The 24,896-nt window shown below is 41.4% G+C and overlaps 1 protein-coding gene across 17 annotated transcripts in view; it reads left to right on the top strand.

Moving 5' to 3' along the window:
* The window catches only part of PHACTR1 (phosphatase and actin regulator 1), a 503,450-nt gene that overhangs the window by 384,628 nt on the left and 93,926 nt on the right, over positions 1-24,896 (top strand). For 11 of the 17 annotated variants that reach the window (XM_019742988.3, XM_019742983.3, XM_074335214.2 and 8 more), the window contains one exon: positions 14,479-14,559. The exons of the other annotated variants lie outside the window; for them this stretch is intronic. In XM_019742988.3, the coding sequence (XP_019598547.1) occupies positions 14,479-14,559 (81 nt within the window). The remainder of the gene's footprint in view (positions 1-14,478; positions 14,560-24,896) is intronic. 17 annotated transcript variants of the gene reach the window in all.

Raw genomic sequence — 24,896 nt, 5'->3', positions numbered from 1 at the left:
AATGGTGGTTGCCAGGGGCTGGGGGAGAGAGGTATGGGGAGTTGTTTGATGGGTATGGAGTTTCAGTTTTGCAAGACGAAAAAGTTCTGGAACTAGGTTGTACAACAATGTGAATACACTTAACACTAGTAAACTGTACAGTTAGAGTGGTTAAGATAGTAAATTTTATAGGTATTTTACCACAATAAAAATAAAATGCTAACCTTATGGCATCACTGAGCTTAATAGTGCCAACGCAACATGTGACGGAGCCCTGTCAGTTTCTCTTTAAGCTCTGTATTCATGGTTTCACAGCGATTACTTTATCTAGTTAACTCTGCCAGGTGACAGGATGTTTTCATAGGGGGGAAATTAAATCAAGTTGATTGATCTGTTTTCATTGCTTGTTCCTGTAATATTGTGTAGATACAACCTCAGGCAAGATTCTCTATTAACCTGGTGATGAGGCCAGAACAGTCCCTTTGATGGGTTTGCCAGGAATAAAGAAATGGGTTCATGGCTCACATTTGCCTTTGAACACCATTGAGATCAGCTGGAGGCCCATCAGTACCACGGCCGATAAATATCTCATCCCCTCACTCTCTCAAGTCAAGATGGCACTAAGAGGCAGAATTTGAATTTTGAATTGCTGCCTTGGCCCAGATATTTACTCAGATCAACCCATAACTAGGAGTCAACTCCTCGAACTGAGAAACTGCAGGACAATATTATGGAACAAAGTTTTATTTACGGTTTCATAAAGAATCAGTCTCAAGCAAATGAAAGCAATTGAATTCTGCTATTTTTATTTGTGGATTAGGAGTGTACACTTGTCAGCTTCCACTCTGCCTGTGACAGTGACTTCAAAAGAAGTGCGGAAACGCCCATCAAAAAACAAAACCCAGAAATTGCAATCACAAAAGACGAGCAGAGAAGGCTGAGCATTCATTGAGGGAGGAGCACGCTGCTTTTCACATCTCGCTGCCTTGTCATAACTGGGAGGGCTGATGGCATTCTGTGAGAACAAGCAGTGCCTCAAGGAAAGCTTTGAGTAGCACTGTGCTTCGAGATCTTTCTTCTTTATTGTATGTGTTATGAGATTTCTTCTTTCTTCTTCACATTGGTTGTGTTTTTCAATTTTTCCACTAGCTATTAGGCTAAATATTTGGTGTACTGACCTGCTATTCAAATATTCTGGGATTTTTTTCTTTTTTTAAGGATAGTATCCAGGTACTAAAGGTTGACTATTTTTCCTCCTAGTACAAATTAATAATTTATTTTTCCTATTTGAAGATAATGGATATTTGGCCATACTGTTTTTATCGTTAGTTGGTGAATGTTTGCATAAAGTACAGCCAAATCCAGTCCTTTTCTGGGTGAAACCTCTTCTCACACAAGAGGAGAAGATTGAGACACAAATGAAACAATACATTTGATGTACAGAATGGGAAGGAACATTCCTAAATAACTTGGACTCTTAGATTTGGATAGTTTTGTTATTTAATTACATGCAAAGATTATGCATTTCTTCTCCATGAACATTTGTATTCTCCTTTGGTGTAGCTCAACGTTTCAAGGATAGGTATTGAAATGCATAGTAAATCTGCACATTCCTTTCCGGTATAGTTTTCTCCACCTTGAGATGACTGATGAGAAGTAACTGAGCAGATATTTACCTTCCTAAACATGGACATTTCTTACACATGCAGGCATACCTCAGAGATATTATGGGTTCGGTTCTAGGCCACTGTAATAAAGCAAGTACTGCAGTAAAGCAAGTCGTAATAGTTTTGCTGGTAGAGAGTCTTGCCTTCAATTTGTAAAAAAAAAAAAAAATGCAACACCAGTGAAGTACAATAAAGTGAACTGCAATAGACCGGGGCATGCCTGTACATATAAAAGAAAGTGAATTTATCAATTTGTGTGTGACTCTGTATTTCCTCTGGCCAGTTGAACTTTTTCCTAAAGTGAAGACTGGTCAAATGACAATGGTCGTAATAACAATCACACAGTTTGTTGAGTTTTACATACAAGGCAGTATGTTTCATCTTCATCTGCGAAACCTCCTTCAAGGAACATTACATAACTGCTGCACTTGATATAATGACTTAAGAAATTCTCATCATTCTGCTCAGGAAAAAGCAAAAATGATATCTTTAGTTCTTTTATATAGAGACTACAGCCTATTTATACCAGTTTTTTTGTTTATAGATAGGCCGAACAGATATATTTGGCCTATTTCTAGCTTTTAAAGGCATAGATGGGCAGTCCAATGTCATGTTTAAGCATCCACACACTGTAGTTACACAGTTTGGATTCAAGCCCAATGGTGCGCCTCGGAGAAGTTAGTTAACATCTTCTTTATCTGCAACATGCAGATGGGTAGTAACAAACTTGTAGAGTTGTTTTGAGGCTTACATAAAGCACTCCATGGAAAGCACGTCGAGTAGCTCCTAATACATAGTTTAAGTGTCACCATGGCAAAGTAAGGGAGAAATCAAGTCTGTACCAAAAATGTCCCTATCAAGCAACATATTTGTCTGCGTGGACATCTGACACAACAACGCATAGTTACGATGTTTTAAATTTTTGTTCCAAATGATTAGCTGACTTTAGTCGTAACTGTAGATAATAAGAACGAATAAAAACCCTCAGCCTAATGCTGCTGTCTTTCTCTGCCTCGTACAGTGTCAGAGAAGTAAGATTTTAAAGCGTAAATATCTTCACACTGCCTTCTAAGGACTTCAGTGCAGCGGGGTTGATCTGACCATGAGTAGAAAAACAAGCAGTGAAGCAGCAAGCTTATTTCCATGAACTTGGCACCACAAAACCATTTTGAACAAGGGCCCTATTATCTTTTAGGTAACAGGTGGTAGCTGGGGTATTAAGCTGTTCTGGGCAGGATTTCAGATTTCCATTCTTCAGTGCTTTAGGCACTATACTTCTATCATAAAGCGATCAATAATAATTAGGTGTCTGGAATGAAATACAGTACAGCATTATGCTTCTACATCTGGAAGGAGAAACTCACTTAACTAGCTCTAAATCAATGAATTTTCTTTTTATTCCTGGGGGGAGGAGGGGAACGTTAGAGGCAGCAGAGAACGTGGTAGAAATGTGAGTGTGGCTCAGTGCACAATTACAAAAAAAATTAGATGTTATGACACCCTTTCCTACAAGTAATAGAAATAAGCCCCAAAGCACTAAACCTTTATTTCTAGCATAATCACTTTCATCACATTGCATTCTCTGTCACTGTAGGGCCATCTGTTTCACATTTAATGAAAAAGTCTGTCATAATAGATGGTATATAGGTGAAAGGACAAAGTGAAGGTTGTAAACAGGGCTTAACGTAAATTATTTTTCAGATCTTAGATCAGGTTCTACCATGCTCCCATAAGAGGGGGCCAGTAAATGGAGAAGGAATTATTTCTTTTGTGTCTCATAGATCTCAGAAGAGAAAACTAATACTTACTCTATTAGAATTTGATTTGAAGTTTCCTGTGCAGATTGAGGTGGGAGCTAAAGAAAGTGGAATCTGCACATTGTAGCATCAATTTCCCTCGTGTAGTCCCACGAGTGATGAGCCTGATCCTTGCAAAACTACTTACCCTATGTTGCTTCTTACTTATTACTTCAAGGACGGGCTCCAAAAATCGTCCATCTTATTTTCAAAATTCAGAATCCTTGCTTCTGCAAAATCACTCGCCTCTAAAACTTTCTGCCAACATTTGTGCCCTGAAATGCTAGGTCTCTGTCTTTCTACCTAAAGACTTGCAAGCGTGAAGAGCAACCCTTCTATACTCGGGTCTGACCTACTTGAATAAATGACCAGGAAAAGACTTTTGTCTTTTACTGCCTTATAATCACCCTTTCTTTCAATGACAAGAGTTAGTCGTCTGCTGGCCAACTGCGTAATTTCATTATATGGTGGCTGAGGTTTTTATTCCCCATCAGAGACTATTGCAACTGTACAAAGAGAAGCAAAGTTAATAGAATGCCCACTTAATGTTTTTATTTTGGAAAATAGGACCCATTGAGAAAATGCATTAGGCATCGACGTACAGTTTAACAGATGGTTATGAAGTGAACACCACATAACCACTGCCGAAGTCAAAAAAGAAAATACCGACAGCACCTGGAAGCCCCTAAGGTGACTTTCTGATTGCAGGTCCTCTTCCCACCACAGGTAGCCACTAACCTGATTCTTATTGTCACCATATCCTTTCTTTTCTTTGAGTTTTGAAGTTTAGTGATATGCATCTCTAAACCACGCATTCAGTTTTGCCAGTTTTTTAACTTTATGTAAGTGGAATCATAGTATATGTGTTCTTGTCTTGTTCAGTTCACGCAGCGTTACTTTGTAACATTCATTCATTTTTGTGTTTACTTTTTATTTTGTAAATTTGCAAGCATAAGAGAAGTTGAGAGAATTGTATAGTGATAAGTGTTAGGCACAGCCAAAGGAATGAGTCTCAAGTCTCGGGAGACCAAAACTGGTCTATTAGAATTTATTTGGCATGTTTGAGCTGCAGGAGGTCGGGCTAGAAAAGACCATAACCTCCCCGAGCAAACGGCTATGGAGTTTTATAGGAGGGGGTAAATGAGGCTGTTCCCCCTTCTATGTTTCAGGGGGTTCTCGTTGCATTGTCTCTCACAACAAAGGGTTTGGGGCATGACCGAGCCCTCCGGTTCCACATCCTGACCCCCAGGCCGCCCTCTGGACCACCCAGGCCTACAGATCATAAGCCCCTAGGAGACAAACACGGGCTTGCAGGTACAAAGTACAAAGCAAGACAAGATGACTTTAGGATAAGATGGTTTCTACATTCCAGGCGGTTTCTCTAGGCCTAAGGCAAATACAAGCCAGCAGGTAAGACAAGATGGCTTTTAAGATAAGAATGTTTCTGCTCCTGGCCTAAATATGGCCTAACAATAAGATTGCATAATTGTATAGGTTTATAACCATCACGTAACAGTTACTAAGATTTGGCCATGTCTGTTGCTTTTTTTTCCCCTGAAGTGTTTTAACATAAATTACTGACATCTCTAAAACAATAAGGAAAATGTCCTGTAGAACCACAAGACTGTTATAATATGTAGCAAAACTAACAGTAATTCCCTAATATTATCTTATACCCAGTCCATCTTCATATTTTTCCAACTGACCCCAAAACGCTTTTACAGCTGGTTTGTTCAAACCAAGATCCAATCAAGATCCTTGGAGAATATACTTTGAACAGCACAACTTACAGCTTAAAGTGAGTCTGTGATCCTTCCTTTTTCCCAAACACTTCATCAGGAGATAGAGAGAGCTCCTGTGGGACCTGGCTCTAAGCACATCCCCCACAGGCAGGAGGAGAACAAATCACCTCGTCTGTGCTAATGACATGCTCCTACTGTCTGCTCTCTGACTCCAGAGGAATAACACTGTCTGAACTTCGGGCAGAAGGAAGTACCTAATATCAATTATGTCAAAACCAAAAGTGTTATTTTGGGCAGATACTGTGTGGTACTGGGCTGCTCAAGGTTAAACAAGTCTAATCTGTACTTATCTGGGGGAGGCTGGCCCATCCGGGAACTCATTGGAATGCAAATCTTCACCAAGCGAAGTTTCTAGCAGGACCACAGAAAGACAGGTAGACAGATCGCTGGTCAGTTAGCTCCGTTAGGATCTACCAGTCATTCCTCGCTCATTTGATGTTGCTGGACTTTGGGGGTTTGGTTGTGTTTGATTCGTTTACTGGAAAGCTATTGACAAAAGAGCTTGGCCACTCTGTGTCCCTGCTGAGTTAGACGGACTGACCTCCTGGTTCCTTTCTACAACAAAATACCACATCTGCCTCCTGCTACCTGGTATTTAGATCACCACCACCCAGAGACTTTCAGCAGAGTGAAAGTCCCATGGTACGCCATAGAAGGCTCATATTGTCAGTGAATTTGGGAGAAACACTGGGTTAAACTGAGTTAAACTGGTTTCCTCACTTAGGTCTTTTTGTGCTCACGTATACACTGTGATACTCTAGGAGTGCGTGGCATTTCCCAAAACTATTGTCCTCGGGACCCTTTCCTTAGAGCATCTCTGGGGGTTACTGACTTTAGAAAGTGCTGATCTAGATATCTTGTATGTAATCACAAAGAACGGGAAATAATCTCATCTCTCCCTCAAGGGCCATGAAGAGTTTACCCAAACTAGCAGGCAGCATTACGCAAGCACAGTGGCTAGGTTGCCATGTTGCAGATGTGGAACTTTATTCTTGTGCTCTCTCCCCTTGGACCTTCGCTGAAGTTCATACTGTAACTGGGGGTATCAGGATCTGTGCTTATTATCACGTGATGAGGACACATCTGCCTTAGCTTCTGTTAGATGGAATTTCCACATGGCTTGGATTGTTAGTGGGAAGAAAGTTCTAAACTGGTCAGCCTCTCTGATTTTGAAGATCGTTTGGCCTTAATTGCCAAATATTTTGTTAAATTCACTTTTAGTTAGTAATTCAGTAAGTTTTCTTTGGATAATCAAGTAATTGAAAACCTTCTCGCCTAGTTAGTCCACATTTAGCAAATGTTTAGCTATTCTATTCATAGCACTCAAACATCTTCAGAGTTAGTAAAAGGCACGTATTTGGTGCTCATACAGACTGGTTCTAGACTAGCATGACTTCTTGAATATGTTTATCATACCATTCTGTCTGAAACTAGACATTTAGAGTTGCATTCTTTTTTACTTTCCCTTCTTTTTTCAACATAGCATTTAGATTGACACGCATGTTGCTTTTTTCATTGATTTCCTTAAGAAATATTATAAAAGATCAACTTGAATTTGCCATTTGACCTTTCAAAATGGAAGACCTTCATGTTTACTCACTCCTCCAAGTCCTTGCTCCCTTTTCTCCTCTTTTATATATTGTATGTATAAATTTAATTTTGAAATAAAATCTCATCATCTTAAAAAATGAAAGCATTTTCTCCAGAGATAGTTGAAATGTGAGTTGTTTTGTGCTGGGTCCTTCTAGGCTAGAGTTATGACATCATATTAATAATCCTCATTATTCACGAAGTCAGGTGAACAGTGGGTAAATTTCCTAGGTTCTCAAGGCTCATTCCATTTGTCACTTATAGACTTGTAGCCTAAATTCACTTTAACTGGAGTTGTAAAATTTTAAAGGGATAAAAGCTACATATTTTACTTACAGGTTGACTATTTTAATGACTGAAGGTATAAGACCCTGCAGTGAGCTACTAAAACTTTCATTGTTTTTCAATTGTTTTACCTCCTTCAAACTTCTGTCCCCTGCAGGATGTAATTTAAAATCAGTTGAACAGAGAATTCAATAGAGATAGATTATCCTAGAGAAAAATCTAAAGAAGTCGCTGCTCTGGTACTCCGAGTAGAACCAAATGACTTGTTCTAGCATCAATGTTGCTTTTCCCCCCCATTTCCTCATTTTTTTTAAATAAAGATGCAATACTTAAAATTATAAAATATGAGTTATTTTCTCCCATCGGTACTGCCCCACCCAGAAATTATTTTGTAGTGTTATATTCTAGAAAAATTCTTATACCTGTTCACATGGGTGAAAAGGTATATTTACAGTGGCAATGATTGTATGTCCCAAATTTGAAATGACTTAAATTTCCTTCAGTTGCAGATGGTTAAATAAAGTATGGTGCTTATCTCCTATATGACGCTCAAAAAGAATGAGGTGCTTCTGTATGTACTGATGGGAAGATCTCTTAAACATTGATAAATGAGAGGGGGGAAAAGACTTACAGAACAATATAAGCAGAATGATTCCACTTCTGTTTTTAAAAAGCTATATTTATATGCAGTGGGGAGGGGTGTGAGTATGTGGGAAAGAGGGGAAAAAACAGGAAGGAAAGAAAAGAGAGAGAATATCAAAATATCAAAGGAGGGCAGTAGTGCGATTTGGTGAGTTGGGTCAGTGGAAGAAGGCAGGGGAAATAGTAGATTGTTTCCTCTATATTTTTTAAATTATTTAAAGTGGAAATATTTTCGTGTATTACTTTCATAAATAAAAAATAAAAGCATATGTGTGGTTGCAAAAAATGAAAAAGAGAACGGCTTGTAGTTATTTCTAACGAATTCATCCAATTTAGGCATTTACTAAGGAGAAGGAGCCCACCCAACGTGTCTATTTTAAATTCATCGATGACAAAGAAGCATAGGCTTCCCTGGCTTAGCACAAACCCATGTGGATAAGGAGACTGGGAAAATAACTAAGGAGAGATGATGAGGAACTAGCTTTTAATAAATGTGGCATAGACTGCAGCAGTGGCTCAGTCTACGAAGGAGAGTTTTAAAAGTGATTAGAACGACTGTCGCTCCGTTATTAGAGTTAATCTCTGGACTCTGGTGGAATTTGCTGCTGAGGATCAGTTCTAAACCAATCTCCCCATTTCTAAAGCACATGCTCAAATGTAAATTGACTTTAAAACAATAGATTGGAACATAAAGCTGTGGAAAATCCCCTTAGTTTTTTTTCTTTGTTTACAAACCAGTGCAAGGAAAGGTGTTTTTAAAATGTAGGTCTTTTCATTATTCCGGGATGGTAAGGCCAACAGATCAGTAGACAACTGCCATTGAAAAGATAGTTTGTTATAATCAAATCCTGAGAGAAAGGGTCATGCCACACCATGGAGGGCCACATGGCGCAGCATCAGGGCTGGTCAGGAGGCAGAGAGAGTGGGAGGAAAACCTAACAGGAGCCTTATGGTAGTTTCCACAGGGAGGAATGGGCAGGGCAGGGTAAACAGGCTTACCTGGCTAGTTTGACTCATTTTAGTGGCCTCTGGGTCATAGGGAGAGTCTCTAGTGGTCTGGTACCTACCTGCCTCTGGGGTGATTAGGGCAGGGGACAGTGGCGTGTAGTGTAAGAATTGATAAGGGAGGTGGTTGAGAGGATGAACTCAGATTGGCTGGTTTGCATATAAAAGGTGCATTCCTAGGAAACTCATTTCCTGTCTGTAGGAATTGGCTATCCCTGGGAGGGACAGTCTCTCCGGGATCAGCAAGGACCCAAAATGTCAACGTGCCAACGCATCAGAAATACAGAAAATAAAAAGGCATGATTAATAGATGGTGATAAAGATGCAAAAATAACTATGCCTTTCCAGGTTTTCTGTGTGGTTTTTATGTTAAGGTGGAGTTTGATGGCAAACTTAGAGAGTCTTCCTTGGATGTACCAACTTTTGAATATGTTTTTTTATTTTAGGGGGGCCATTTTAAGCTATTTTTGGTACATTGATTAAGAATTCCTCTCCCACTCATTTCAGGCAAGAAGGGTATGCGAAGCTCCTTTATGTGTTTGGATCTATTCAACTAATTTTTGTCAGTCTATAAAAGCAAATCAGCAATTTTTCCCCCTTTTCCTCTTCAGGCTATCTCATTATTAGCATAGAATTTTAGACTGAATGTTCCTGCAATGTCTTTGCACATTTGCTGGTCTGTGCATTTTTGTTTCAATATTTCAGTTGTCGTAGGACCATCTCGAAAGCCTATTACAGTGTTCTGCATTTACTGCAGCCTAGACATTTGGTCCTTTTCTGAATATCCAAGGAGTTGTAGTGCCACTCTCTGAACTGTATTTTCATTTTGGGGCGGGGCTGGGGGGATCAGATTCCTGCTTTTTATACTTGGTACCATTGTATTAGAGATTTAAAAAACTATTTTTAGAATTTACCATTATATGCTATATTTCTAATTATTTTCATGTTGTCCTCTTGCTTACTATGGCCTAGAGTTTATTAATTTAATTGCCTGCTTAGATTTACGAATTTTAACTGATGTTTTTACCATGATGGGAATTTTTCCTTGTGGTCACTATTTTCTTGTTCATGTTCACTTCTTAACAGTTTTATTGAATATAATTTACATAACATAAAATTGTCTCATTGTCAATATACAACTCAATGATTTAAGTAAATTTAAAGAGTTGTGCAACCATCACTACCATCCAGTTTTATAACCAAAAAATTTACACCAGAACATTCACGTGTATGGTCACTCAGATTTTACATTGCCCTGTGCTTTAAAAGCTAAATAACATTAGAGGGAGGGATCCTTATATTTGATAATAGATTTTCTTATTTTAAAATAAGTCCTTATTGGCTTTCTTTTTCTTTTATATGAAAAATTACCCACTCGCGTGCTTTTCGCCACACATCTAACCAGACAGTTTCTCAATGTTCTTTTAAAAAAAATATGGATGGTTTTGTTCTGTTACTTCTATTGCCCACTTCCCAAAGTGCACACATTCCCCAGTTGATTGGCTCACCATTGTGCTCGGGTCTCAATTATCTGATTTATTCCTGCTGTCCTTTGAGCAGATGCAGTCAGTGCACATTACACCTTCTCTCTTCCCCGACGCATTGCTCTTCTTCTTCTGACTTCTTTAACTTTATTTAATGTCTTCTCCTTTGTTCTTGTTTCATCTTTGTTCTACCAAAATTGGTAGAGAAGGAGGATAAGACCTAGCCTTGGTTAGTGAAAAGGAAATCATTGCATTTTCTTTTCCCCCATATTAAATTTGCTTCCCCCTGTGTTTTACGGCTCAGTAGTAGACAAGGTCAAATGATTTGAGTTGTCTTTCTGCACCAAACAGCCCGCTATATTTCACTTCCCAGAGCAGTGATAAGCTTGTCTTTGGCCCCAGTTAAACTTAACTCTACCTTTGGAAGGGCTGCTAAAAATAAGATTAGAAGGGAGGCATGTGTATACCTTGCTAAAAGAAATAATAAGTAAAGAGTGCCTTAAAAGGAAGCTCCTAAAAACAAAGTGTAATTATGCCATTCTACCATGATGTCCATCCCCAAATAAACTAATAATGATATTGCCTTCCAGTTTTTAGAGCCTTGTACATTAGATTATATTTAGAGCCTTATATCATTATAACAATATTCACAACAGAGTGGTATCATGGGGGCGGGGGGAAAACAGGCATTAAAACCTCTTTCTGCTCTTCTACTTACTGCTATGTGACTCTGAGCAGGTAAATTTTGCTGGGCTTCAGGTACCTCATCTGTAAAACGCGGATGAGAATACATCACAGGATGGTGGTGAGCATTAAGTTAACCTACGTGACATTCCACCCTTCTCAACATGATCTGTGTTTCCCCTGTGGACGCAGGGTTTTGTACTAGGAAATGGACAAAGCCAAAGAATAAATAAGCCGTCTCTTCCAAGAATGTCAGTTAAACTTGGAAATTGGTAGTAGTGGGTGGGGGGATATTTTCTTGTTTAAATAAGGGCAGATATATTATGTGAGGTCCACTTTAGTTCTTAGGGAAAAAAGCTCAGTACATTAAAGAAATGGCGTGCTTGGGACAGGCAACTTCAGTCATGCCCTCAGAGCCCCTGGCATTACTCTTTTGCCATTGGGGGTATTTCCATGGAAAAGCTGAGAAGCACTGACTCATGAAAGAATCTAGCAGAGTCCATGCCACACAGCACAGTCTCATCTAACTTCCCATCCTTGTTTTATGAAGCATCTGACTACAGTTCCCTAGCACATACTTGATGTCTCCTCTTAGGCACGGTTAACACTGAGCTTTCCATATCCCTCCAAGCCTGATTCTCATCACGTGTCTCCTACCTTAGTAATTGACACCAGCATCCATTCAGCTACGCAAGTCAGGAACCAGCGGAGTCGTCCTTGACCCCCTATCTTTCCTTCACATCCCACATCTGATCCTTCTCTTTAAGTCGAAGCAGTGTTGCTACCTTCATATGTCTTGAATGCATCCTTTGTCTTCATCTCTGTCACCAGCATCTTTTTTTTTTTTTTTGGTCACCAGCATCTTAGTCTGAGCTTCCATCATCTTCTGCCTAGACTGCTGTACTGCACTCTGGCCCTTTATTCCCATTGCCCTTAGAATAACATGGTCCAGGAGGCCTGCATGGCCCAGCCCCCTCCCCTCTGGTCACATCTCAAACCATTCTCCACCCGATGCTGGTGGCTGCAGTCACACCAGCTTGCTTTCTCTTTGTCCACAATAACATGATTTCTCCCTCAGGAACCATTGCCCAGTTTGCTATGTGTGGAGAAGTTCCCTAAGCCCCTACCTGACTGCCCTTTGCTGAGATAATGTATACTCATCTTTCAAACTTGACAGGGATCTCTTCCTCAGAAAAACCTTTTCTAATGCCCCCATAGGGGAGGTTATGTATCACATGTTCTGGTAGAACCATGTCCCTTTCTTGTAAGAGGCCCTATCTCAATTTATAATCACACATTAGATAATAGCATTATTACATGACTGTCTGAATGGCACTGTAGTCTATAAACTCTATGAGGGGAGGGACTGTCCCTTCAGACACCATCATCTCCAGCCCCTAGCAGACTGCTTTTCTCCCTGGGCAGCAGGTCCCTCGTTGTTTAACGAATGTGGTGAGACAGCTGAGGTCCAATGGCTAAGTGGTTGGCCAGAGAGAGTCCGTGTCCTACTGGTACCTGCAGGCTCGGACCTCCAAGCCCAGGGTTTTGCCCACCTTGCTGCAGGTACTTCCTCTAGCACTGTGCATCAGGTCCAGCCACTTGAGTCTGTGATTTTGAAAAGCCCCTGGAACACCTCATTTTGTTTTAGCGAAATCTGTTCAATGTATGTGATTCAGTACAGGATGGCAAAGCATCTCCTTATGTGTGCTTTTCAGATGGCTTTATGTCACCCAAAATATCTGTTAACACACTCCTTGCTTAAAACCCCCTGCTTCTCATTGCCTATCCAGTCTTTTCCCACTGTGCTGCTAAGCAAATCTTTTTTCTAAATCAAGCAGAACCTCCTAACCTAGCTAGTATGCAGTTCTCTTTCCCTTCTCTGATAGTTCCTCCTCGGCATAGAGAACATCTTTCTGCCCTCCTGCCACCGTGTCGTGTCATTTGATACAGGTCATAAAACTCCTTCACCCCTCCAAAACGAACAGGGCTGCAGTGGTCCCTATACCCACCATTCACGCTTGTCTTTCCGTACAACCCTCCTGCCCTCACCTCTGGGGGTATATATTTATATGTATCTGTCTTATTATTAATATGTTCTCAGTAAGCTATATGCAAGTGCAACCTAACCTAACATTTGCTTTTCTGTCTTATACCACTTAATTCATTATAATTTAAGAAAAAGAGTTAGAACATAACATTTTTAAAATATTAAGTCCCAAAACATAGTGTCAGTGATTTTCAGCCCTTATATATGGCTGAGAATAACCCAGAGAGCTTTTTACTACATTATAGATATCCAGGTCCCCACCCTAGACGTATACATCAAAGTAGGTGGGGCTTTAGTGTGTTCCCAGATTGGCAAGTCACTTGACTAAGGTCACACAGCTAGTGGGTAACTGAGTTGAGTCACAATCCCTGTTTCCTTGCTTTCTAGTTCTTACTGTTCTTTGAACTATAAATTATGCTGGGATGTGTGTGTGTGTGTGTATGTGTATGTGATTAATCTATATCTGAATTTCTCTGCATAAAATAGTTTCCTTATTTTATAACTGGTTTTCCACTCCCCTGAATGACTGTCTATCGAAAGGAGGTAGAGATTCTCAAACTGACAAAAGCAACCAAAATACCGTCTCTCCTCCTCCACCCAGTGTTTACACAGAAACTGCACTGTCAGCTGCTGGAATAACTTGCTTGCTTCCACAAATTCTGCTCCTTTTCCCCGCCCTACCTTGAGCCACAGGCCTGCCCTGTGCTGCCCCTCACTGCTCCATTCCTGGGCCCTTTTTCCACTTGAATCACCTTCCATCATGCCCACAGATCCAGAAGGAAATGCTCCCTCTTCCCTTCCTGAGCCCCCACCTGCCGGAGCATTTGGCTCAACTGAGTGGTGGGTCCGGGTGGAGGTGCATTTGGTAACTGAGCCTTCCATTCCTCGCTTGACTTGCTCCAACTTGGAGTGAAGAGAGGAGAGCAGTGGTAGCTGTCCCCTGGAGGTTCCCTGTCACCCCTCTGTCCCTCCATCCAGGGAGCTCTTTAGGAGATATTTTCGTACCATTTTTTAATAGCTGGGGAGCAAAAAAGTCCTCAGTGAGACATGATCTGCATGAACTAGATCATTAAAACAGAAATCCTACCTGTGAGGAAATGTGGCACTCAGGAAAACGCACTATGACACAAGGTTAAACCGAGATCGGACATAGTGTTTTTGCCTTTGAATCCTGATTCCTTTCCTCAGTGACTTTGTGACTCTAACAAGTTGTTGAGCTTCTCTCTGCTACAGTTTCCTCAACCATAAATTGGGGTTAAACACAATGAAACAACAATGCCTATCTCTTAAGTAATTTGGATATTGTTGTGAGGACTAAATGAAATATCTAATTAAAATGCTTATCATAGCATCAAAAATGTTAACTGGTATCATTACCTGTACCGTGGAATTTACAGAAGATTCCCATACAATATATCTCAATATATTAAAATATGATTCATTAAAAAAATCTGTTACTTATTCACAACTGCTTCTCTGTTTGTGTTTTGCTTATAGCCCTGGAAAGGAAAATATCAATGAGGCAAAGCAGAGAGGAGCTAATAAAACGAGGGGTCTTGAAGGAAATTTATGATAAAGGTAAGGGAACTGGTCCACTCTCCACGGGCCAGAAAGCTGTGCATGGAATCTGTGTGTATATTTCCTCAGATTTGAATACAGGTTTTCTGCATCATTTCTTCAGGATTTGTACCTTTAAAACTGCAGACAATTCTGGAGAGAAAAGAGAATGTGGCAGACAGCGCTAAAGCTCTCAATATTATATTAGGGGAGGGGAAAAAGGCGTCCTTGTTCTCAGCATTGAAATCAAACCACAGGATGCTTAGAAAAATGATGCGGCCCCAGGAACGATGTAGGTGCCGGTGGTGAGCCTGTTGGTGTTCGCACACACACAGCTGGGGTGAATTTAATTGCTTAGTCTCTTTCAGGCAGTGGGGTTCCCAAGACAAATGTTAAAAATCTACAAGCATCTAGAATTTCCCAAACAGATTTCTTTTGGCAGTTCATCTCCCCACAATAGAAGAAATCAAAGCAGATAAAAGTATAAAATATGACTGTCCACATAAGATATTTCAAATGCTAATAGTTACGGTGATTCAAATGCTCTGTGACTGTGTCCACAAGTGTTTGCCAATGAATATCGTGTGTCTCTGGCTTATTGAATTACTGTCTTCAAACCAAATGCATGCAGTGGTTTACACAGTATATTAAATATTCTTCACTCCTTTTTTGCATTGCGTTTGTTCTCCTCTCTCCCAGGGCCACACTTCACTTAAGGCTTTACGTGAAGTGACAGGCTGTTGATTCCAATCTTGTTACAGTCATCAGCAGGAATTGTCTGTTGCAGGCCTGCTTGTTGTTTGGGGCTGATGTCATTTGGTGGGCCAGATTATTAAATCACGTATCCTTCTTTAAAGATCCCTGATAATCAGGGTGATCTTGTGATTCTGACAATAGTCAGTTTACCATGGTTCTGTACGTCTTCTGCGTGCCCGGCTTTTGTTCTAACACAAAAAGGCAGTTGTGTTTCTACCTGCAGTGCATCCCTCTGGTTCCACTGTTTTCAGTGAGTTGGTCCTTCTTCCTCTGGTACCTTTCACCCATCCATTCCTGTTATGGGGCTTCCTGGAGGCACTTTTCAAGTTTTTTTTCTTCGCACAAATTGCCCTGAAATGGGACACGGAGGACGTGGCACTGCTCTTGCCCTGCCCTAAGTGGCAAGGGATGCCAGAAGTAGGGTGTGAAGTTGTGCTTTCTGTAATCATCAGAGCCTCCTAGATCCAAGGAGTCCCTGTGGGGACCAGCTTATCCTTCTACTTCTGAGCAAGACCACACCAAGCACAACTTCTCTGGTTCATTAAGCTCTCCAGGGAAAAAGAATCCATAATTTTGTCACTTTTCTCCAGTGTCTTGCTTTCTGTATGACCCCTCCAACCCTTTCTTATATGGACCTTAAATCGTCGTGCTTCCTCCCAAGCGCCTATCTTCATATTCACTCCCCAGCAGAGATTGGCGGTGTCTGACTACAGGTATAATATTATATAATAAGTGTTTAGATATATTTACTGTCACAGCTAAAGTCTGTTCAGATCCCGTCCCCTCCCTCCTTTCTTCCTGCAACCTTTCTACCTCTCACCGTAAAACACCAGGAATATTCTAAAGTAGAAAATACATTTTACTATAGCATTTACTATTGCCATTACCCTAATACCTGGGTTAAGGTAAGCATTGTCTAAGTAACTTAGTCAAAGAAGTCATAGACTATTAGAACAGAAGCCTCATTTTGCAGAGAAACGGGGGGCCTGGAGGCTGGGTCCTCCCAATGCCATGGCAGCTTTAGCAGTGCCCTGACAGCAGGGCTGTGGCCTGTTTGCAGTTGTTTCATAGTGCACACTCAAGAAGTGGCTGTGGAGGAAAGCACCAGTCTAGCCCCACCTGTCACAACTTCCTGTTTTATTTTTGTCTTTGCACTTATGTCTGTCTGCTTTTGGATTGGTTGCTGGCTGCCTTCCCTTACTAACATGTAAAGTCCAGGAGAACATGGACCTCATGGGCGTACTGCCAGATCCCCAAGCTTCAAATAATGCTTCAGCTGAAAAGGTTCACAAAAGTATTTATTGTTTGGGTGATGGAGAGAGGAGAAGAAGAAAGGGACTAAAATTAGAAGTTCATTGCACATAGTACTTGTAAAAATTTATATTTGCTATGGGTTTTTCTGATAAAATGTCCATTTTGTACCACTGTGGATATTAATCGTGTTGCTTTATATTACATTACATGAGCAGTTAGGAACATGGGCCTTGGAATCAGATTGCTTGGATTGAATTACAGTTTCACTACCAACTAGCTGTGCAACTTTAGTCCAGTTGCATAACTTCTCTGTGCTCCTAGTTTTTTATTTGAAAGTGTGGATATTTTGTAATGAGGATTACCTGAGATAACCCATGTGTCTTAGTCTGCTAGGGCTGCCATAAGAAAATATTACTGACTGGGTAGCTTAAAGAACAGAAATTTATTTCCTCACAGTTCTGGAAGCCGGAAGTCCAAGATCAAATTGCTAGTAGGATTGGTTTTTGGCGAGGCCTCTCTCCTTGGCTTGCAGAGAGCTGCCATTCCACTGTGTGCTCACCTGGTCTTTGTGCACACACACTCCTGGTGTCTCTTCCTCTTCCTATGAGGACACCAGTCCTACTGCATTAGGTCCCACCTTTAGGACCTCATTTACTACCCTTAATTACCTCCTTAGGGGCCCGTTCTCCACCTATTGTCACATTGGGAATTTGGGTTTCGGCATATGAATTTGGTCAGGGTGTGACACAATTCAGTCCATAACAATATGTAAAGTTAGAATAGTGGCTATCATCCCATAAATTATCAAGAAATTGTTAACATAACCATTATCAGTGGTAGTGTCACCATCATCTCATCCTTTATATTTTTTGAAACCCTTTACATGCCTTACGCTAGTCAGCAGGCCCAGGAATTAAGAAGGGACCTCATGGTCCCCTTTTATCTGAGGTGCAAAGATCTATAACCCCCTCAGAACGGTCTTACCAATGAGAGTGGCCAAGGAGAACCCAGCCCGCTGAGGCCTGATTCAATTTCCTCCTCATATCTCTGCTCTGTCTCCCCTTAGCCTCCAAATGGGTCACTTCCCTGTCATTCATTCTTCTCTTTCTACAGCATCATTCACTTTGCTGTATCTGGAATTCTGGTGGGTAAAACAAATAAAATTTTATTGCCACAACCTGAGTGAACAGCAAGTGGCAAAGAGATTTTAATCATTTTTCAAGTTGTTCCTTTCAAAGATACATTGCATCGATTTGGAGCTATCATTCCATAGTGGCTGGATGGTAATCCCTCATTTTGTACCGCCTCCTGTGTTAGCACACATGACTCTGGTCACTTGGCAGCGAGATCGTTTCCACCAGAGATGCGTGGTCCCTGACAGCTGCACATTGATTTGTAATTACTGTGTCAGCCCATCCACCCCAGTGCAGCCTGGGAGGGCCGGCCTGTGTTTACATGGCAGTTATACTGTTTGGGGTATGATGTTGCTAATGTGGTGGAAAACAGTTTATCTCTGGTCGATAAGCTTTTCTCTTCCAACTTCTTTATGTTATCGATTTTGCTTAATAATACCCCCATTCATTCATAGAAAGTATAAAAATAAACTGTATCAATTTGAGATTTGTAACTTTTGGGGCAGCAGGGTGAACTCAGAATTAAGGAGGTTTTATTATTCTGATAGAGCTCCTCAAAACTCTTGACATTTTTCTTAGTGGGTTAAAATCCCAAACTGGTCAATAAATTCAAATCAGGCAAAATGAGAGCTTGGGTTGAAGAAGGAAAATTATCGCGAATGTCTGTAAGAACTAGCACAGGAATCCCTCATTTAATGGAATATGTTAGAAGAGCATGAGCTACTCAGCAGCTCGTATTGTTTTTATTGGTTTCCAGGTAAAATCACATAAGTTTAGAGTCCAAAAGGAGCTCTAGATAAAAGTTTAAAAATCAGAGAAAATTATTTTATCTCTAGAGATACCGAGGCCATGTAAGAACACAAACTACATAAGAAGAAAATTTTTAATTGTGTTAATCGTGATGTAGTAGGGACATACAATTATAAATTCTTTTTCTCCCATTTTCTAAATTTTCCACAACACAGATATAGCAGTTTAGTGAAGAACACAATGTAAACATTGAGATGAACCATCATTACTCTAAATAGTAAAAATGTTAAACCAACTACTGGTGGGAGATAATCTATAATGTGATAGACAGGCTATTTTTATTTTGGTAGACAGTTATTACTCCAATCTTGTGACCTGTTTGTTTGTGAACTAAAACTCAAGGGTTCTCCTAGACTCCTGGGACATTCATTCGTTCATTTAATAAACCGATAGCAAGCACACCCTCTGTGGCAGGTGGTCTTCTAGGTATCAGTGATAACTAAAATCCTCACCTTCTCAGAGTTTACATTCTACTACAGGAAATAGGAAGTAATCAAATAAGCATATGACATATGGTCAAGGAGTGATAAGCACTATGTAGGAAAACAAAGCAGAGGAAGGAGATAAAGTCAGGAGGGCAATGATTTTAGATAAACACAATCCCGGAGAACCTCTGGAGGAGGTGATACTTGCACAGAGACCTAAGTGAGGGATCAGTGGCTGAAACAGGCATCAGTCCTACTACTACTTCAAAACAACTTGTAACCTAATTCATGAGTTCTTAAGTTCTTTAAATTGACTCGGTATGTTCCTTTTAAATTAAAACCGCTGTAGTGCAGTTGTCTCTCTTTTAGTTCTCTGTAAGTCAGAGCCCATCACCCCCTGCTCAGAGCTTGCAGTGGCTCCGTGTTTCACTCAGAGAAATTGCATGTTCCTATTACAACCTACAAAGCCTCCCGTGATTTGACCTCCAACCCCTAAGGTGCTTCAAAGCCCTGGCTGTACCTCCTGGTAACTTTGTCTCTGTGGCACCTTGCGAGCCTTTGAGGTTGGCATTAGCCACTCCCTCTTCCCAGACCCCCTCCGCCAGTTCTCCATCCACATGGTTCCTGTGAAACTTACCCTGGGACCACCAGATTTTTAATTGCCACCTCCTTCCCTAAGTCCTTAGTTTTTTTTTGGTTGTTGTTCATTTGTTTCCTATCTATTATCACCTTCAAACACACTCCATAAATTACTTATTTATTATGTTAATCTTTTCTCTCCTCTGTCCCTCCCTACTGAAATGTAAGCTCCACTAGGTGGGGCAAGGTCTTAGTCTGCTTTGTTCACTGAATGATCCGAGAGCCTACAACAATACCTGGGACATAGTTGATGCTCAGTAAATGTCTTTGAAAGAACAAGTGCAAGCCTGAGGCTGTCTCTGCATGCTCGCCTGACTTGGTTTATTGGCAAAATCCAGAACACTAGGAACTCTGATCCCCCTTGTTTATTCAGTTTTATGGTCCATGAAACTTTATTGCCAGCTCTTTAAATAGGCGATATTATATTATGTATTTTATGTATATGTATGCTAAATACTCTACTTTCAAGTAGTGGCTTTTAAGTGTTATGGAAAAAGATATCCTGAAAACAGTGAACTGTTTGGCCATTAGTAAAATAGTGATGTTATTTCTTGGATTTAGCAAGGATTTTAAGAGGTCAGCCGGCCTAGCTACTGTGACGTTTACCCACATAGAGATGAAGCAGGTGAAGCCCAGTGAGGACTTGCCAAGGGGTTTGTAGACCGTGAATGCGGACTCTGAAAAACCCTGCTCAGGCTATGTCCTCCACTCGGAATTTATAGGAACACAGGAAAACTTCGTAATGTGTGGCCTACTGGCAGTCAGAAGATCTTAATAAACTGCTATTAGTGGTCATTACAGGTCATCTCTACATATTAACATAATGCTGTATGTAAAAAATTATAGAAATGTACACTTGAAACCTATATAATTTTACTAACGAAAGTCACCGCAATACATTTAGTAAAGATTTTTAAAAATAAAGAATATTAGGGATCACGAAGGCAATTGCATCACTGGGTTTTTCTGGGCAACCTCAATTCTATCACAGTGTCATTCGCTTCATTATAGTGAGGGTATGTTTAAAGCATATACATATATATGTATCATTTATCAGGAAGGCAAGAGAGGGACAGGAGACCATCTCTCTACCATGGACTCATGTGACATCGCCCCTACGTATTACACATGTCCACACCCTAAATGGGAGTATGAAGCCAGAATGTGCTGCAGCCACAGTGATGTAGCTGAGACCACTGCATCTCACCCCAGTTACACCAGACCTGGGGGAAAAGACACCCCCGCTGCAGGGGGGCACAGAGAATAGAACTGATTGTGTGCCAGTGAGCAACTGCACTTTTCACTGTGTACTGGGAATTAGAGATACCATTTCACAGCAAATAATAAAGTGCAATGAGGGGTGCTTTTCTTCCTTAATTGAGTTAGACCAACATTTTAGAAAGTGTGATTTTTAATTATAAACACAAACAGAACCTTGCTGAAATGGACAGCTCTCTTATGCAGAGGCTGCATTTTCCCCCCTCTCTGGCATTCAAGAGAAACGCGCCTGATATTTAAATTAAAAAGTCATCATCTTTTAAAAATTAAAATAAAAATTTTCCTCTGTATGAGAAGAGACAAATGTAGTGGGCACGAGCCTTTTGAAATCGCGTTGTCTATCTGGTGTCCCAGGTGTGCAGACTTTTCAGTCTTAGAAATTTATGGGAAATGCTTTTCCCAACCTGTACCGGGCACTGTTATTTTGTCACATTTGTAGCTGTTTCTGATGTCTCACCTAGAAGTGGCATCTTATGAAAGCTGTGATTTTGAGTAACTGTGTGAAAATGAAAAGAGTATTCACTTTCAGCATAGGTGACATAGAATCATTTGCGTAGCACCTCAGCAGCTGACACAGTGGCTTGTCCCTACTGCAGTAGCTGGAAGGTGGCTTAAACAATAAAGAGAGTAAAGAGAAATTGTGATCAAAATTCTCATAAGCAACACCGTTCTTTCAGAAAATCACTCCCCCAAGCCAAAAAAATGAATGAAATTATTATAGCAATGCACAAGCCCTCCCCAGTAATGTATTCACCGCTGGTATATTTGTTGAATGCCTGTAATGTTGCCAGCACCATTCTGGGCACCAGAAATACCAGACAGGACAATCCAGGCTCCCCTGGCCAACGGAACTTACAGCGCTGGAATGGGTTTAGGTGCTCAACAGGATGCTGGGGATGGCACAGGGTGTTCAGGGGCACGGTGAAGAGTCACGCTCCCAGGCCTGGAGACTTAGGGAAGATGTGCATCCTGGAAGGGGTGGTACACTGAAGTGTGACAAGGATTCCATCGAGGAGATAGGATGGGTAGGTGGAATGTTACAAGTAGAGGGACTGGTACCGTGGAGGCACTGAGCTGGGGATAAGTGAAAGAGACAGAGAGTGAGAATGTCCAGCATGTCAGGTGAAGGGGACTCGGGCTGCATGGTGCAGGCAGGAAATCTCTATCAGGTGTGTATGTTTTATCCTTAGAGCAGTGAGGAGCTTTGGAAGGGTTTTCTACGTGATCAGATTTGCAGCCTCATCATTCTGCCTACGGAGAGAAGGACTTGGAGGGGGACCGAGACATGAGTCAGGGAGATGAGTTAGCAGACTGTTGCTGGGATTCAGATGACATGATGGTAGGTGGCAGGAAGGAGGGCGGAAGGGATGTATGAGCTGGGGAGGACACACTGGAGAATTATAGAAGATGGCATCGAGAGGGCCCTGGGACTGCTTCTATTTGGGGAGTGAAGGAAAGGGTTTAGGCATGGCTGATGCTCAGGATTCGGCTTGGGTGACTGGAAAGACAGATACAGGGGACATTCGCTGATTGAGCTGGGAACCCAAGAGAAGTGAGCTTAGGGCACCAACCATAGCAATGGTTTGGCCACATTGAATCTGAGATATCCAGACGTCTAAGCAGGCTACTAAATGTACAGCTTGGAAGCTCAAGAGGGAGATACAGGTTTGGAATTGTTAGAAGATAAATGGTCATGCACTCATGAATTAGTGACATTTCTCAGAGATGTAGAATGAGAAAACGAGATAGAAACCCCCATGGAACCCCAGCACTGAATGATCTAGGAATAAAAAATAAAATAAAAAATGGTGTGGGAGTAAAAAGAACCCTCAAAGACTGAAAAGTAGCCCCCCAAAAATAGGAAATAAACCGGAAATGTGTAGCACTGTGGATGCCAAGAGAAGAGGCTGTGGTTCATGGGGGGGTGGGGAGAATGCAGATACGACAAGTAAGATAAGGACTGAGAAGTATTCTTTTGATTATTTTTGTGCTGTTTAATTGTAGCCTCTTTAGTTACCTGTGAAGCCAGTATGCAATCAGCAGCATGTAAGTTAAGATGCTTCTGCTTTCAGGTAACAAAAAAAAACCTAATTCAAGGAGGCTGAAGCAGTAAGTCAATTTAGACCAATGGTCTTTGTGTATTTTGTCCTCTAAAGTATTCCACATGTTTCGAGCAATGCCTGGCATTTGTCAGTGTTCATTTACTATTTATTGCATGAATGCATGAGTGAATGAATGAATGAACCTCACATAATAAAGTTCAGCTCCAGGGTTAGTTAACTCACAACCATGGGTAAGAAATGCAGTCCTCAGTCTGCGACCCTTCATAGGAACAGGGTGGCTGCCATAATCCCAGCATTACATACAGACACAACATCCAGAGGAAAGAGAGAGGGCTATCACTTCTTGGCATCACTTTCTAAGAGGCAAAAAACACTTGTCCGAAAGCCTCTCCAGAATTACTCTCATTTCTCATTGACTAGAATTTTTGGAGATAACCACCAGAGATTTTATGCCCTATTTTGACAGTTGTTTCCATAAAACTAAGTGTTGCAGAGACAGTCAACTCTGGAGAGCTGCTGACTACTACGACGTGTCCTTGGAAGACCCACCCCAATACCACCCTTTCTAACTGCCTATCCTGGACCCCACCTGTGATATCAAAGCGGGCAGGGCACCCTGGGCCTGGGGAATGTCGCCGCCCTGCCCACATGCCCCCAGCCTTCTGACTCTTGATCACTCCACAGCCACTGACCCGCACTGACGTGTGTGGTGAGAAAACAAGCCAAACTTCAGCAGGCTAGTAGCTAATAGAAGAAAAGCTTGTCAGACTTAGAAAAACTTTCCTGACTTCATACTTTTGCCTAGGATTTGTGTAGAGTCAAACAAGTCAGAGGGGCCTTAACCCCCATATAAATATCTGTAAGATGAAAGCACTCTCCTAGAAGCCCCAATCCCAGGATTCTGGTCCCGGCTTTCTCATTATCTGTCTGTACAAGGTACAGCGCAGCTTTCCATCTCTCTGGACCTGCTTTCATATTGAATGTAACTCCCGGACCCTAGACTGCTTCCGCCAGCAAGGCTGTGCTTTTCTCTAATCCTCTTACTACTCCCAGCCCCCTGCTTGATTGAAGGCATCTAGAACCAACCAGGTGGTCCTCCTAGAATCCGTGGGAAGACTCCTGGAATGGCAGACCCTTCAACTCCATTCTGCCCTTGCTTGTCCTCTCATAGGGTTGTTGGAGACCAAAGGACATAATCCAGTTTGGGCTTTTAGGCCATTGCCCAGAATAAATGCTCGTTAAATGTTAGCCATGGTCTCCACCAGACATCTGGTCTGTACTGCTTTTCTGCTCTTCTTACATGCCTGCCTTTCCTCAGCCTGCCTTCCTTTCCTGGTTCCCCTTCACCTGAGCCTAGACTCTCCCTGATTCCGACCAGGAGAGCTGAGACCCAATTATGAGGCTATGGGACTTCTCCGAAGGCCCTGTCTGCCTGCGTAGTTCTGTCTTGCTGCTCCCGGGTGGGGCACGTCACCTCTCCCCAAGATCCAGGCTTCCCACCACTGCAGTTTCTCTAAAGGGATTATCATCCACTACACGGACCATTCATTACAATGTAGACAAGTTTAACAACATTTTAACCACTCAATTCCAGAAATGCATTCACGCTTGCATAATATACATGAGTCCCATTATTGTGATTTCCAAGTCCACTTTCAGCAGTGCTATCCAGTGGAACTTGCAGCAGTGCTGGCCGGGGCAGCAGCCACCAGCCACAAACAGTTGTTGAGCACTTCAAATGTGGCTAGCCTTACTGAGGAGCTGCATTTTAAAGTTTATTTAATTTTACTAACTTAAATAACAGCCACATGTGGCTAGTGGGTCCCTTCCTAGAGAGCTCAGCTAGAGAAACAGAGCTGTTTAAATTTTAAAATAACAATTTCCTGCCCCAACTCTAGCCATTAAGAATTTGTTTAAATCTTGGATTCCCGTCTTGGCTGGGCTTCCCTATTAACTACGGAAGGCCCCCTGCACAACGATGGATGATTCTGTGAGATTCA

The sequence above is a fragment of the Rhinolophus sinicus genome, chromosome 14, assembly GCF_057876585.1.
Source record: "Rhinolophus sinicus isolate RSI-liver-muscle chromosome 14, RSI-T2T, whole genome shotgun sequence".
Taxonomy (NCBI): domain Eukaryota; kingdom Metazoa; phylum Chordata; class Mammalia; order Chiroptera; family Rhinolophidae; genus Rhinolophus; species Rhinolophus sinicus.
The sequence above is the reverse complement of the archived record's forward strand: the minus strand, read 5'-3'. Positions and strand labels throughout refer to the sequence as shown.